The sequence below is a fragment of the Lolium rigidum genome, chromosome 7 (genome assembly GCF_022539505.1).
Source record: "Lolium rigidum isolate FL_2022 chromosome 7, APGP_CSIRO_Lrig_0.1, whole genome shotgun sequence".
NCBI classification, from domain to species: Eukaryota; Viridiplantae; Streptophyta; class Magnoliopsida; order Poales; family Poaceae; genus Lolium; species Lolium rigidum.
The window spans coordinates 165330684-165347627 of record NC_061514.1 but is presented as its reverse complement, the minus strand read 5'-3'; the positions used below and the strand labels follow the sequence as shown (position 1 = coordinate 165347627).

Below are 16944 nucleotides of genomic sequence, written 5' to 3'. Positions count from 1 at the left end.
CGGCCAATGGAGGATTTGTTGGAAGGGGTCCGGTGGTGGTTGCACTGTCATCCTACTGTTGCCGATTTAGAGCATCTCCAGCCGTCCCCCAAAGTGATTTGGGGCGCGCCGGACAGAAAATGCGTTCCAGCCGCGTCCCCCAAAGCCCTTTTTTGTCCGGCGCGGCCCGATACGGTGTCCGGCTCCCCGAGCCCGTCCCCGTCCCACAGGGGACGCACCGGGGACGCCGGACACAACGAAAAGCGAGGCAAAACGACGCGGGGCCGACCCGTCAGCAGCACAGGAAGGCTAAAACCCCGTCGCCTACCTTTGGTCAAGCGACGTTAATGGCGTCCCTGTTTTCCCAGGTGACGCAGGGACGCGTCTCGTCGTGCATGGCCGCGTGGCCGTCCGCGCCGGAGTTATTGTGTGCAACCACCCGCTGCCGCCGCTATTTTAAGACGCCCTGCAGTTCTCGCCGCTCATAATCCTTCTCGTCGCCGCCGCCTCCCTCCCGGATCTTCTCCTCGCCGCTCAAAAAATGTCGAGCTCGTCCTCCCGCAAGATCGCCGCGGCGAACGGCTCGGCCGCGGCAGCCTCACCGTGGCGGAGGCGTGGGCGCTGTACCACGCCGGTATCCGGTCCCGCCGGACATGCGGCTGCCAGGCGGCGGCGGCTGGAAGATGGCCGTGAACGGCATTGGCGTTCCGCCGCCGCCGGAGCCGCGCACGGAGCAATGGTGGGACGCCGTCAAGGCCCGTCGGGCTCAACTCACCGCCCAGGAGCGGTTGGATCCGACGTGGGCGGTCGACAACAACGACGCTCGGTGGACGACGTACTTCAAGGCGAAGTACGACATCGAGATGCACGGCACCGACAACCTCGTCGGCGGCCCCAATAGCTGGAACAAGGACGGCCGCGCCCTGTTGCAGGGCGTTCCGGGCGCACCCTCGACAACGTCATCCGCGGCATCCGCAACGGCGCTCCAAGGCCGGAGATGCGCGTCGCGCCGCCGCCGTCTCCTCACTGGCAGCCGAGGAGGACGACGTACTCGTCCTCCTCACACTCTTCTTCCTCGGGACCGGCGCGATCGACGCCGTCCTCGTCGTACCGGCCGGCGCCGTACACCGCCCCCAAACGGGAGGTGAAGGAGGAGCCGGCGACGCCCGCCAACACGAGGCGTGGCGGCAGCGGCAGCCGGCGGCAGCAAGGGAGGCGCGGCGGCGCCCTCCTCATCCCGAAGCCGGAGGTGAAGGAGGAGCCGGAGGAAGCGTCGCAGGCGGCGCTGCTGGCGGAGTACGAGCGGCGCAGCGGCTCATCGCCGGCAGCGACGACCCCGAGGACTGCCCAGGGGCTGCGGGCGGCGTTCTTGGCGTCCATGGACGACAAGGACGCTCGGAGGGGCGACCCGGACGCGGCGATCGCCATGTCCATCCGCGACTCCGGCAAGCCGTCGGTGGACCTCACCGACGACGGCGAGGCGGGACCAAGCGGCTTGGTGAAGGACGAGCCCGTCGACGAGCCCGTCGACGAGCGCGTCAAGCAGGAGGTCGTCACCGAGGAGATGTACAACTTCCAGCAGTACTACGACACCTCCGGCCGCCGCAAGTGGTTCTAGATTAGGTTTAGTGTAAAGTTAGTCAAATTTCGTTCGAATCTATGTAAGTTTGGACGAATCTAATCGAATCTAGTTAAGTTTAAAATTTGCGAAATTTTGTTTGGGGGACGCGACTGGGGAGCGACGTCCCCAAACGCGGCACGAACGAAACACGTCCCCCAAACGCTCAATCCGGCGCGGTTTGGGGGACGGTTTGGGGGACGCGGCTGGAGATGCTCTTAGTTGTGGTGCTATGCCGGGAGAACTCGGGTAAACCCCATATCTAATTATGAGTTAAATTACAAGCTACTTCCTCTGTCTCAAAGTATAGAATGTTTTGGTAAGCTAAAATAGCTAACCAAAAGACTTTGCTATCTGAGAACTAACTGAGCATCTTCCATGTTATGGCCTTGTGATTAGGTTTATTAATTTAAAGTTAAGATATTCTTAAGTTTAAACTAACCCAGCACTTTCCATGGTGAACGAAGCGTCGATGGCGGGACTGAGAATGGCTATGTGGATCTCAGCTCTAAAGATGGACCAGCGGTTGATGGCGATAACAATTTCTTTCGCGTGGGCATGAGACGCTCCCTTTCATTTAGTGGGTGTCTCGGGCTATGCGATGTTCCCGGGTTCTAACTAGTGTTTTTTTTTTTGTGTTTTCAAGTAATGAGTCCCTGTTGGCGTGATCTTCTTTCATTGTCGTGCTTGGTAGGTGTTGTGTGGTGGTTCCGAGTTTTTTTTATATATAATATCTTGTTCGACCTTTGATAAATAAAAATAAATAAAAGCGGCCGTTTGAATTCATTCAGAGACCGGGGCATGGCATCTAGTTCGAAAAAACGCGTGTGTATGTTCTTGTAAGTGCTGTTACCGCGTACAGGAGAGACCAGGGTTAATCACAAATTCACAATGCAGGCCAAACAAGCTGGAATATTTATATTTCAATATGCATTCTGTTGCACGGCTGCAAGGCAACTACTCACATCCGTGACGGAGATACATCGACGCAAGCTTGGCCAGGTGTCGCGTTTGACCGACGTCGCCATAGTACTGTCCCAACTCGGCCCAAGAAATGTATAAGTACCAAATACTGCCCCCTGCCGTCCAAGCAAAGCTCAGCTCTTCATAACAAACTCCGCCATTTGCCTTGCATTTCCTTGGAACCAAAGCTAGCTCAGCTCAGCTCAGGCGATACATCAGTACGTACATCACCGTCACACATCGCGGACAACGATCAAACCATCTATCGATAGCAACAATGACGCGCGCCGGCAGCCGCAGCACCTTGGCTCCCCGCCGCACGCTCCCGGCCACCGTCGTCGACGACACCGTGGCCGCCGCCGCCATTCTGCTCGACAAATGGCACCCGGAGGATTCTTCTTCCGGCCGCTCCCTCTTCCTCGACTCCACCACCCCGCACGAGGCCGACGCCTTCCTGCGCGCCGCCAAGGACCTGCACCGCGCCATGCTCTTCTACGCGTCCGGTCTCACCACCAAGGACGTCCACGGCGGCGGCCACGGTCTCATACAGGCGCAGGAGCTTCTTGACACTGCCATGAGGAGGCTCCAGCTCGAGCTCCAGATCCTCCTCTCCTCCCTCCCGAACGTCTTGAAGTTCGACCAAGACGACGATCAGAGCACCGACGCTCTGAGAGAAACGTGCGGCCACCTCCGCGCGGTCGCGGAGGCCATGCTGGCCGCCGGGTACGGCCAGGAGTGCGTCTCCGTCTTCAAAGAGCGCCGCCGCGCGTCCGTGGCTTCCGCGCTACAGCGCCTGCACGGCTTTTCGTCATCCCTGCAGCAGGCCACGATCAACAAGCTATCCTGGGAACAGATTGAACCCAAGATGCAGTCCTGGCTCTCCGGCGCGCGCGCCGCGTTCGCGTCCGTCTTCGCCGGGGAAAGAGACCTCTGTGACCGCGTCTTCGCCGGGGAAAACGCGTCCGTCGGCGATGCCTTGTTCTCGGCCGTCGCCGAAGATAAGGCAATGATCATCCTCGCGTTCGCCGAGGCCGCCGTGGCGCGCGCGCGCCGCGCCCCGGAGCGGCTGTTCCGCGTGCTCGACGTCCACGACGCGCTCACGGAGACCATCATCCCGTCCATCGTCGCGGCGTTCGGTGACAAGTCGGAGGTCACGGCCCGTGCCGTCACGCTAGCGGTGACCAAGGTCGGCGACGCGGCGCGGGGCATGGTGGCCAGCTTCGAGGCGGCCATCGAGAAGGAGCCGGCCAAGGCCACGGTGGCGGGCGGCGCGGTGCACCCGCTCACCCGCTACGTCATGAACTACCTCGTCTTCCTCGCCGACTACGAGAACGCGTTGGCTCGCATATACTCGGCGGAGCAGTTTACGGACACGTCGTCATCCGTCGGCTCCGGAAGCGACACCGCCAGCTCGTCATCGTCGGACCTCTCAATGTCGTCGACATCATCGTCATCGATGAAGCTAGCGACACTTAGCCTGTGGTCGAACCCGATCGGTTGGCTCGTGTCCGTTCTGATGCGGAAGCTGGACGCCAAGGCCGGGAACTACCGGGAGGCGGCGCTGAGCTATTTGTTCCTGGCGAACAACACGCACTATGTGGCCAAGAAGGTGGGCGGCGGCACGAAGCTGGAGGCGGTCCTCGGCGAGGAGTGGGCGGAGGCGCAGAGGGCCAAGGCGCGGGGGTACGTGGACGTGTACGTTCGCGCGGCGTGGGGGACCAAGGTGCTCCGCGGCGGCGCGATGGACGAGGCGGTGGTGGAGGCGGCGACGATGCAGGAGAGGTGGGTGGCGGCGGACGATGACATGGGGGAGGCGCTCAGGGCGGTGGCCAAGGCAGCCGTGGTTCCCACGTACAGGATGTTCTACCGGCGGCAGGGAGCTGCGGCCAGGCTAACGCCGGGGGACGTGATCGGCATGATAGACGGGCTGTTCGGCGGCCGGGCGTCAGACATCAGCAGCAGCAATAGCTTAGTCAGCACCTAGGCAGAAAAAAAAAAAACTAACATGTACATTGTCTGTTGCTGTGCAGCGCGTTTCTAAACAATAATGTATTGCTCCACATTTTTTCACGTTCAAATTAACTAATCCTCATTTTTTTGGCAAATTAGAAATTATATTATCATCGTGAAGATGCCAATTACACCTTGTAGTGCAACAACGTAATTTTCTGATGACACTGCACAGCCAAAACAAAGAAGGAGATAAAAAAAAAAGTCTCAGGGCACTATGCATACACACAACAAACAAAAAAGGTAATTTTTTTTATAAAAAAGGCTTGCTACAATGATATATTCTTTGTAGAAGCACTACATATACCACCAAGACAACACCTGAATTCTGAATTCTTCCAAAGTGAGGCTCAAAGAAGGAAGCAGTGCAAAAGTGTCGTCGTCACCTGATCACAAATCGTAGGTTTTTATCCTGGAGAAAGTTCACACTCTCAAAACAATGCATTTAACAAGGTTGTTGCCATGCACAACTAATTAAGATTGTACCTTAGATTTTTACCTTGAATTGTAAGATTTTAAACTTCTCATGTTGTCGCCCCCAACAGCAATCACCAAGTGAATTCCTCATTACCGCACAGACTTGAACCACCAGTAGTTCTCGCATCTCTCGGCTTCCGTGATATTCTCCGCCTCCGACTTCACCATGGTATGTAAAAGACATGTCCCCGGCAACAAATAGTAGAGCCTCGCATCGCTCCCTCCTGATACCAAACGGTTGGAAAAACACGGGTGTGCACGACCAAATCTCATCCAATCCAGCAATCTCCAGGCACGATGCCTCCAAGTACAATTCGTCGGTGGAGCCTTCCAAAACTCGATAGTTCGTTTAGACCAATGTGGGCAAGCATCAAACAGATCTGCGTCTTCACGCAAAAGAAACCCTAGGAATGTCGCCTTTATTCACGTCGAGCCAGTAGCCCCCATGCCACCAGCCGGCAGTAGAGGAGAAGATGATCATGACCTCCGCCGACCTTGTTGGATCCGGCGTTAACCCCAAAAGGGTCCACAACACCACCTCCACAGATAGCAACCCGTCTAGCCATGCATGCAGTTGCCACCATGACCAACCAGCCCAAATCGGATACAGGGTGGGGCCGTTGCAGCCCCCGCCCGTCAATGCGTCATAGCCTTGGATGGCGTCATTGAGCATTCACCTCGCTCGATCCACATAACCCAGCTAGCGCCACCACCGCATGTTCTCCTCCACCATCCACCATCTACACGCGCCCACCGCCATGCATCTCCGCCCCGCCGCACCACACCATTGTGTGCCTCCTCGGCCCTCTGCCTTTCGGCAAGACAGACTTCGCCACCGCTGACGGCGGCTAGGGGAGCACCCAAGCCGAAGCAACAGAGGAGGGTGGCCTCCAGTGTGTCGTTACTCACGAGCTTAGACTACCCACAATGTGAGTATTATAGGTAGTATCATGCATGCAAAAAAAGGATGTGGTAGTGCAATTAAACATGAGAGAGAGCATAGTTGTATCATACCTAGATACTGTTACCGTATCATAGCATGTAGTACTAGGAAATTTAATATCAAATAAATCTTGTACATATATTTGCATTAAAATTCTATAAATTAACTAATATAAAAAGACTATGATACTAGTACATGATACCATACATTTTTTTAAGTACATGCAGGAGATCCCACGTTTTGTATTAAGCTCGGAGGCTGGAAAGGACGATGTTCTTCAAAGATAGAACTCCAGTGTGACCCAGACCACCACAAACAGTCCGAGTTAAAAAAAAAAAGTACATGATACCATGCATTATAAATGTAGTAACATAAAATGTAGTATCATGCCTCGTACAGCATCTTGCGTGACGCTTCAACTTGTCCAGGTGTCCTTGTACGGCTGACCTAGCTAGTGAACTGAGGAAACGTTACGTAATAGTAATGCACAATTAATATACTACTCCTAACTGAGCCCAAATGGATTTCCCCAGATTCATATGGAATTTCGTTGCGGACTGTCGTATCAATCGCGCAATACCCGGGACACAACTTCTACTTGAATGTGTTTCTCCCGTGCACGTTTCACTCGGTAGTAGGAAACGCTAGGTCCAAACTATTTGTTATAGTATTTTATAAGTACTATAATATGTGGGTTATAATTAATAGAGGTTTTAATTGCAGAAAAATGGGCAGAAGTGAAAGGATCAAAGTCTTTTATCGGGAAAAGGTGAGAATGATAAAAAAGTAAATCACTTGTTTGAAACGTCTTTAAAAAATAGTCTTTGCTATTAGAACTTATATTTTCGATGATTAAAGGGAAGAATTTTTTTTAAAGGAAAGCGCTAATCGTGAGGAATAAACAGAAGAGGGTAGTGTGGACAAAGAATGTCGGTTGATCGTAGGACGATGAAAAAAAGAAATAGTATACCATTAGGGCATCTCCAACGGGCCGATCCAAATGATTCTCGGCTGTCAAAAAAGATCCACGCAGACAACTGAACATAGATGGTTGTCATTTGGAAAGTAACCACTTTTTGGATGAATCTTGCTACCTTTTAGATATATTGTAAGATATTGTCTAACTTTGCACATTCTGGAGAAACCTGCCAATAGTTGGCGTTGCCTGAGGGCAAAGGCATATGTTTGCCACATCTTATGCTCGACAATTGCTATGTTATTCTGTTGCAATTTGAAATGGAGTTGCCCAACTGGAAAGGTGTTCAAAATTGTCAGTGGACCGAATGGATCGTGCCGCTAGGCGCACTGTAATATCCCAGTATTTGGGGTTATAAAAATAGAGGAAACAGATGTGTGCATTGCATTCATGCATAGAAAATCCGGGGAATTTTCGCGCTTTAAAGTAAAACAATCACGATGAATCGAAGTTTCACTTGACCTTGGTGGAATTGAAGTAGCTCATCAAGTCAAGCGTTATAAACCTCAATGTGACCTTTGTTAAAACATTGTTTTGGGTAAAGATGATTTGATCTAAGGGGTTAGATCAAATGGAATTAAAACTAACACAACAACACTTTAAATCAAGGATCAAATGCTTGATCTTATCAAAGATCATAACATGGTAATCCTTGCCATAATATATGAACATTTACTCAATTGCAAATCAAGTAACAATAAAATGGAGAAACTATTCTAGACTTATCTTTTCCCTGTCTTAAACTAATCCTTGATCCTACCATGAACCTCATGGTATTCATTTTACTTCATTCTTGGAATCATGTCAGGGAGATCAACCCTAGGAATATATATTCTTCTCTATTCCAAAGTATTATACATCAAACCTAGAGAGGTGAGGGTTCTATTTTAATTATTAGAGAAGCAATGACACACCTTGAGCTAAACCTTGGATATGCATCCATGTATTCAAATAATCATCTTTAAGAGAAGCCCTAAGATATTATTCAAGACATTCCCAAGAGAGAGGACCTAATTATGTTAAACATAGATATTGATGATCACATCAACCTCTATGGAGCCTAATCTTAGGTTAGCATTGAAGTCCTTCCCAAATGAGAGAGGACCATTCATACTAATCCTAGCTCTACCTATTTATGAATAAAGGACAACCATTGAACTAAAGTATTAGGTTGTAAACCATTTCCATTTGGAGTGGTGAGATAACCTAATATCACATGGAATAATGTTACATCCATGAACTGATAAAGTAAGGAGGAAACCAATCCAGTTAAGTTAGACATATGGAATCTTAGCCTAGATACCTACGAAGATATTAGGAGTACACCGTAAAACTCCAGGATAACTATTCCTATATAAGAGAGCTCAATACATGGTGTTACACTCAAGATAGTTGAGGCACCACTTAGATTTGAGGGAGAGAACTATTTATATTATCCAAATTATTAAATCATTATTCCTTGGAAAGAACTCTAAGTAATTATCTCAGGCATTCTCCTGGGATATAAACTATTAAGGTAACCACAGCTAGGTCCACCTAAGGAATTATAAGAGAAGTACTATACCTTAGCTAATCATGACAATACTTGATCTTGAGAGTGAGAAACCTAATTCTTGAGAGATAACTTAGGAAGCCAAACCTTGATCATTATAAATTGTGTAGGGATCATAAACCCTAAGAACTTAAGGTAGAGCATATTAAGAACCTAAGAACACTTAGAAGTAAACTCTATATTTTGTATGGGGGGAAACCATTCATCATTATAACCAAAGCTAACTATAAAAAGAACCATAACCAATTTAGTTACTTAAATAATAGATTAAGGATATAAAGAATGTCCATTGGTATTAGATAGAAACAATTCTCAGATCCTTAATAACTAAATGAGAATAATAAAAATTAAGCAAGTAACCATCTTATTTTAGTTCGGGGGAATTAAACCCTAGCAAGTACAATATGGTGTCATCTCAATTCCACAACCTGTAAGTATATATTAACCTTAGTTTATGCATCACTATGGTGATCACGATATAAACCCAGGCCATAATTGAGATTCCAACCAATTGCCATTAGGTAAATATCATCAGAAACCTAGTATGGCACATTATTAAAATCTTAAGCTTCAATTATTGAACCTAAGTAAAACCCTTGTGATACATCTTATATTAACATCCTATTTGATGATCAAACACTTACCTTTATAATTAGAGCCAACCTTGAGGACAGTAATATCTACTCTAGTATTTTTGGTTGCTATTAAAAATACAATACTAATGCTAACTTTGATATGGGTTATAATTTAACCACAAGACTTAATCAATAAATAAGTGCTCATGTTAAAATTATATGCATAGAGTTAAATCCTCAGTTATGAGATCAAACCCTACTAATAACCTATAACACACTCATAGTAGAAATACCCAACTCCATTAATATCAAACAGATATAATTCACAAGCAAACCAAAATGAGAGTATCAATTCATGTCTATTTAACATTTTGAATAAAAATCACAAGTGTGCAATAGAATCTCGTATAAAATGCTTGTTCAAGTAGAATAATAACATAATAGTCAGGATATTAAATCTGGATAAAATCAACAATTGAGAAACCTGCAAAAATAATAGAATTCAAATATGAAATTCAAATAGAAATTTAAAAACAGAATTGTAAACAGAAAATAAAAGAGAAAATAGAAAAGAGGCTTACCTGACTTAGAAGCCCAACAACTGGCCCAACAAACCAGCCCAGCACAGCCCAACATACCTCTTCGGTTAAAAACATGTGGAGAGGGTCGTCCTCATCCTCTCCGTGAGCTGGAGAGCAGCACGACGCCATGATGATCTTCCCCCTCTCGCTGGCAGCTTCTCCTTACTCCAATTCGTGACAAGGATCATGTTCAAGCGCAGTATAAATACCCCACGATGAACCCTGGCTCGTTTTCTTCCTCTTTGTTCCATTTTCCCCCATACCGAAACCCTAACCTGCTCCGGCACCGACCATCGCTATCGATTGCGGATGCCCCAAACCTCCTCGTGACCACCGTTAGAACCGCCGTCCTCGACATGGCCACCGTGCGCCAGGAATCGAGCTGACGCGCCTCCAATCGACCTCATCTGGCCGTCTTCTCCGACGCCGGTAATGGCTCAATCCGGTGACTCAGGCCCGCTCTGACCTCGCCATCAATCCTGGCGTGACCCTGGTGAGCTTCTAAGCCTCCTAGCATGCTCGCCGAGTTCAATTACCTGACGTAGCATACTCCTCGCCGATCGACCGTAGCCATCGCCGCAGACCATCACCGCCGACCACCCTCCGGTGACCATTCGGAGGGGGCGCCGCCACTTTCTGGTTCAGCATAGCGCCGCGCTTCTTTCCTGCTGCTCAGGATGGGCGCGGGAGCCCCGCATCGACGTCGCCGTCGGCAACTGGCCATCGGCCAGCCATTTCCGTGCCACATCGACGCCACGGTGGCGCCTGACGTGGACCACTGGCCCACTAGCCAGTGGTTGTGGGTACATTAGCCGGGTAGATTTAGTTGTTTTTAGTTTAATTTAAATCCTATAAATACTCAAACTTTGCAAAAAGTTATAAAATTCATGTTAACTCAGAAAAATGAGAATGAGATATCAAAGCTGTTCCTAAAAATAAAATCTATCCAAGAAAAATATAACATAGAATTTTTATTTTTAATAAAAATTTAATTGTTTAAAACTTAATAATTAATGCTTTTCTTTTATTCTTAATTGAATTAAAAATTCAATAAATAGGAAATTTTTGTAAATGAAATAAAAACCAATTAGAAATTAAAGAAAACATTAATAACTAATTTTCTTGATTTGTTATTTTGTTAAATCCTTATTAGAAGGATTTAAACCCTGATTAATAATTACCTTAATTATTAAATTCCTTTAAAAAATGCCAAATCCAATATTATTTTTATTTCAAAGTTATTAATAACTTCAACTTTATAATGAAGTTATTAACCTAAAAACTATATGGTAATTAGGAAACCCTAATTCCTTATGGAATGATCTTACAACCTTATCATTTCATGTGATTCCTAAAACCCTAATTCAATTAGGAACCCTAGCTCCATTAATACATGTGAACTCTAATTTGCTTCTAACCTAAACCCTAGGTTAGAACATGTGATCATAATAATATGTTTTGATTCATAGAACCAAAGTAGCAACTAAATATTTGCCATGACCACATAAAATGTAGTAACCTATCATTACTAGATTAGCATCCCATGTGTTCATCTTAATCAAACCTAGATGATCAAATAAAACCAACCCTAGTTCCTATCCTTAGAGATATAAACCTTAATTAACCATGCTTAGCATCACACCATTGTGATGAACCCTAATAGTAACCATGATTGATGTTTACCTTACATACCATACTCCACTAAACCCTACCAGTGTGAGATACTTATAAACCATCCTATTTAGGAACCAACCATTCATTACTTAGTGGATCCAATAGCAAAACCTAGACAATCTCAACCTTCATTGAGATACTTCTTCTTACTTAAGTGATATGTTCTTCAAAAGTTATTCTTTTGAAGTAAATAAAGAATCATCATCAACCCTGCTTATAAGGATCTATAAACCCTAGCTAGCTATCACCAGCAAGATGAATCAAGCTTAATAGCAACCATGTATCAATAATTTCTTAGAATGCCTAAGCTTAACTCAACCTTACAAGCCCTAGGTGTCGATGAATCCAACCTTATTGTGATCCATCTAATCCTTACTCTAGAACCCAATTAGAACCATAGTAAACCATAGAAATCCACAACCATAACTATCCTACTTGTTCTTTATCGAAGAACATGTTCTTCAAAAGTTATTGTTTTGAAGTATTTATTAAGTAATCATCAACCATGCACTACAGGACTTAAAATTTACAACTGCTCTTTATTTATTTTACAACTACTATGCCTTGGTGTGTATGATTGTTATTATACATTCTACTACTTATTTATAGTACCAAGTACTCAAAGCTAAATAAGAACCTTGTTTGTGAATCACTCTAAAAGTACAACACACCTGAAACTAATCATTACAATCCATTAATCCTAAATCTTTGGGGTTAGGTCACGCTTAGAGCGATTGCATCTCATACTTATGCATTATTGCATCCTTGCCAATCTTTTAAACATCGTCCTTACCGGACGATGATGCTATTTCAGAATTTGGAGTTATTGCGTATCGAAGACCTTGCCTGCATAATCTTGCAGTCAAGAAAGGCAAGTTCATCGCTTGCTCATGTCATTTGAGTATTTTTACCAAATTACTTGCAAACTACTATACTTATCACACTTGCATGAAAATCAAAGATACTATTTTCATAACTATGAATATGACTATGTGGTTGGCAATGGAACCATGATATGTGTTGATATGGTGGAGGTTCCATTGCAAGGGTTTATATCCATCTAAGATTAAACAACAAATGTCGTCCAGTGATTCTTGTGCCGTAAAACTCGTGTTAACCATAAGATCTGGAATGGGACGGAGTAGTCAATTGTATTTCCACCTCTCGTTCAGCTTACCGTAGACACTTGATCCCGAGGGACAAGCGGTAGGGTGGGGAACCCATTCTAAGTTCCCCACGGTAATGCGGTCTATGATGGGTTGCATCTACCGGTGAAGGAGTTTATGGTAGAGCCCAGAACTGTTGTCGCGGTCGGGGGCCATCCTTAATTGGAGTAAGTACACCGGCGTGGACCCAGGGTCGGGGATTGCAACAAAGGGTGGGTGTTGAGGTAGCGGAGGAATATGATTGGCTAGGACCTTATACCGGGCCTCACACCAAAGGAAGTGTGGACGGGTCGCCCCCGGTTGGCACCAAGGTTAAGATCTCTTATGGGTAAAGCAACACACCTCTGCAGAGTGTAATGAATCATGACCAGTCACTCCCTGTTCCGGGTTTGGAACTGCGAACACTGCCGGAAAGGAACTCCATGAAGTTCTAGTAAACCGGTGAAGGCTGACGGACATAGTTCTTCTGAATAAAAGCAACCTTTTGAAGAAATGATTATGAAAACTTGCATTGGTATTAGACTTTCTGGTCTAATACTGTAGCTAGTGCATTAAACACCTCTTTCCTATAATGAACTTGTTGAGTACGCTCGTACTCATCCCACTCTTAAATCCCCTGCTTAGATATGGAGGCATCGAAGGAGGATCTACAATGCAACTCGAAGGCCGAGGAGTCAACCACTACTTCAAGGGACAAGACCCTTTCAGAAGAGTCAGATACCACATCCAACAAGGAGAAAACCTAGATTAGCAATAGAAAGGAACTAGCTTCCTAAACCTAGCTCCTATTTAGCTAGAATCTATTCATAGCCTCTATAGCTAGTTAAATACTCTACAAGTAGAGTTCGTGTTAGGATTAGACTACGAGTCGTTCTTCTAGAATTTATTTGTAGTTTTACCTCATTGTAAAATAGGAGGTTGTGATGATCTTATGTAACAGAGTCTGTGTGTAATTCTATAGACATGAATTGGACCCGCATATGTTTCTGTTGTACCACTCTGAGCGATATAATACTGGTGGAACGGTGTTTCATTGGTGTTATATCAGACTTGCATACTACACCATGCAGTGGTATGCCGGGTCACCACAGTTGGTACCAGAGCAAATGCTTTGACCCTAGGATTAAAACCCTTTAAAGGAGACCTATAGGATTGGTAGTGTCTATAGGAAGTTGTCTTAGATAAACCACATATTTCTTATGACTTGAGATGGATATTCACTTGAGAATAATCCTAACACAGTTAAGTCAACCTTCCTTATCTATCTTTCCTAAGTGAAGTTAGTTAGCTAAACCCAAACAGGTAGTATACAATTAAGACCTTAAAATAATAGATGAGTAGACCATAGTTGGTATACAATACATGGTAGTCCAAAGAGAGGATACAACCATAGGGAAGATATCCTATTGGAATATTTATACCAACACATGTTAAAGTTAAGAGTTAGTCAGACTTGTAATAAGAGTAATACCAAGTGATGAAGATCTGTTTATAAGAAAAATATCCTATTAGAAGGTGTAAACCAATACAAGTAATGGGTACGTAAATTAGCCAAACTTGTAAAACAACTGATAGTAAGGGATGAATATAAGTTATATGAGGTAGTATAAATCATGATGAGTCAATCATGGGAGGTAAGGAAGAGATCGATAAAAGAAAGGAAATATGTCTACTTACATGGTAGAAATACTAATCATATAAGATTCACCTGAGAATCATTATGTGATGGACTAGAACATCATAAATATTTAGGAGGAGTAGAATAAGAAGTTAAGTGTTCAACGATAGTACAAGATTTATATTCCAAAACCATGGGAAGTGTGCCAAGCACATCATGACCATAGTCTTATGATAGTAGAAACACTTGAAAGTATAGGAGTTATATCCTAATAAATATGTACTCAGAGTAGCTATGTTAGAACTAAATGTATCATAGGAAGTAGTGCTCAATAGCATGTATATATGGTATACTATTTTGTTAGAACTTCCAAAGAAAACTAGGTTAACTTTAACTATCCTAGGCCATTCTGTTTCAAGTTTGTCTCATTGCAAATGTGCAATTAAGATAAATGTTGAGACAAATAGTAGAAATTCACGTATTCGTGCTAAGTATCACGACATGAACCTATATTATGTGGTGTTATATACTACACATCTCAGTCTGGTGTTTAGAGATGTCTTACTCAACTATTATATTCAGGCTTATGATGATGTGTATTATATGCACAAAGCTGAATCTTCTTGGATTTTATTGGATTTTCATTGTTTGACTAGATCCATACATGAAGTTTGACTTTGATATGCAAATGCATGTTGCTATATCAAGTTATTACTTGATGTTATAGATCTAGAGGGTAATAGTATTCGTGTGAGGAAGTGACGAATTCGGAAGATTCTGAAGACAAGATGAAGGTTCATCAGAAAAAGGAAACAAAGTTGTGGGAAGCAACCACAATATTCAGAAAGAAGTACCAATCAAAATTCATGCTTTACCTCAACAGAGGAGTACTTTAGTACATAAGAAGCATGAAGGTGAGAAATATGATGATTATGGTGAAGCTGAAGCAGAACCATAGTCATTATAGAAGAGGGAATGCATGGGAAATCACTTAGGATACTATATTCATAGTGTCAGCTAGTGGTTTTCTTGCAAAAATAAAACCTCGAAAAAAGTAGATGACCTATGAAACCATAGCAGATATAAGAAGACCACAGTTGGTATCAGAAGACCACAGTTGGTATAGGATCAATACTGGAAGATAGAGTAGAAAATGTCTCGTCCAATTGATCAAAACCTATAATAGAGTCCATTTTTAGTTAACAAATAGCCACAATTGGTATCAAGTAGTCCATAATTGGATTATTCGTACCAAGAAGTTGTGAACAAATAAAATTTTGTCAGTCAAATAACTATGACCTATAAACATTCAGTCGAAGGATTCATATTGGATGTCCACAAATGAGTGGATACACCACAAAGATTCTTCGCGAAACCTTAGAAGAAGTACAAACCATAAAATAGACCTAGACCAATATTCTAACCATAAGTCCAATGGTTGGAAGAATAGGAGTTGAAGACCATAAGAAAACTCTAAGGGGTAGACTAAAGATTGAGTTGGATGTGCAATGACTCAATATTTTGAGCAAGATAGAAGAAGAAGGTCTGAACTGAAAGGAAGTTCGATCTTATTTTCATAAGATTATCGAACATTACTTTCAGAAGGATGTCAGACCAGAAGCCGAGGTTTATACCTCGAGGAAGTAAGAAGTGGACTATAACTTGAGAAAGTGAGTAGTATTTACTCAGAAGTACAAAAGCTCAAGTAAGTCAAGCATAAAAAGTTGGACGAAGAAAATACCGTAGGTCCAATAAAGCTCAAGATGACCAAAGACTGAAGGAGTTGGACATACCAGAACTAAATACTAGTTGAAAGATTCCTTTCATGGAACCTAAAGGAGCCAAGAGAGTTATATGTAGCAACCATAATCCATGATTGGATAGACTAAATGGGTCTAATCCATTCTTAGGGAAATAAATACTCAAGACCATTTCCATGGTAAGTACCTTACTAAGTACCATTATTGCAGTTTTGGTAGTAAGGGAAAACAAAGAACTTTTTTACCAATTAGGAGTATGTTAGCAAATTAGCCTTCAGTTAAGACTAGCAGCACCAGAAGAAGTCCCAATTATTGAATCTTCAATAAGAAAGGAAACAAGATTATAACATAGAAATCATGGAATTGAAAGAAGAAGCCATGGTTTAGAGACAGAACCTATTGGATTCCAAGAAGAATCTGGACAAGGGATATATTCAAATATATCCAACAAGATCACCACGGAGTTCGAGGAAAATTGTAGTCTGCCCAAGTCAGATCCACACTCCGAAACGTGAGAGAGATCAAACTTCGAGGACGAAGTTTAGTTTAAGGGGTAGAGACTGTAATATCCCAGTATTTGGGGTTACAAAAATAGAGGAAACGAGATGTGTGCATTGCATTCATGCATAGAAAATCCGGGGAATTTTCGCGCTTTAAAGTAAAACGATCCACGATGGCTGAAGTTTCACTTGACCTTGGTGGAATTGAAGTAGCTCATCAAGTCAAGCGTTATAAACCTCAATGTGACCTTTGTTAAAACCTTGTTTTGGGTAAAGATGATTTGATCTAAGGGGTTAGATCAAATGGAATTAAAACTAACACAGCAACACTTTAAATCAAGGATCAAATGCTTGATCTTATCAAAGATCATAACATGGTAATCCTTGCCATAATATATGAACATTTACTCAATTGCAAATCAAGTAACAATAAAATGGAGAAACTATTCTAGACTTATCTTTTCCCTGTCTTAAACTAATCCTTGATCCTACCATGAACCTCGTGGTATTCATTTTACTTCATTCTTGGAATCATGTCAAGGAGATCAACCC

General features: G+C 44.1%; 1 protein-coding gene across 1 annotated transcript; it reads left to right on the top strand.

The window, feature by feature from the left end:
• Window positions 1-2837: 2837 nt before the first annotated feature.
• Window positions 2838-4544, top strand: LOC124672235 (exocyst complex component EXO70H1-like). Its single transcript, XM_047208499.1, has one exon. It carries the CDS (start codon window positions 2838-2840, stop codon window positions 4542-4544), a length of 1707 nt encoding a protein of 568 aa, XP_047064455.1.
• The last annotated feature ends 12400 nt before the right edge of the window (window positions 4545-16944 follow it).

What these genes read in the sequence shown, in the direction of transcription:
- LOC124672235 (XM_047208499.1), top strand. Translation starts at nt 2,838, where the DNA reads ATGACGCGCGCCGGCAGCCGCAGCACCTTGGCTCCCCGCCGCACGCTC.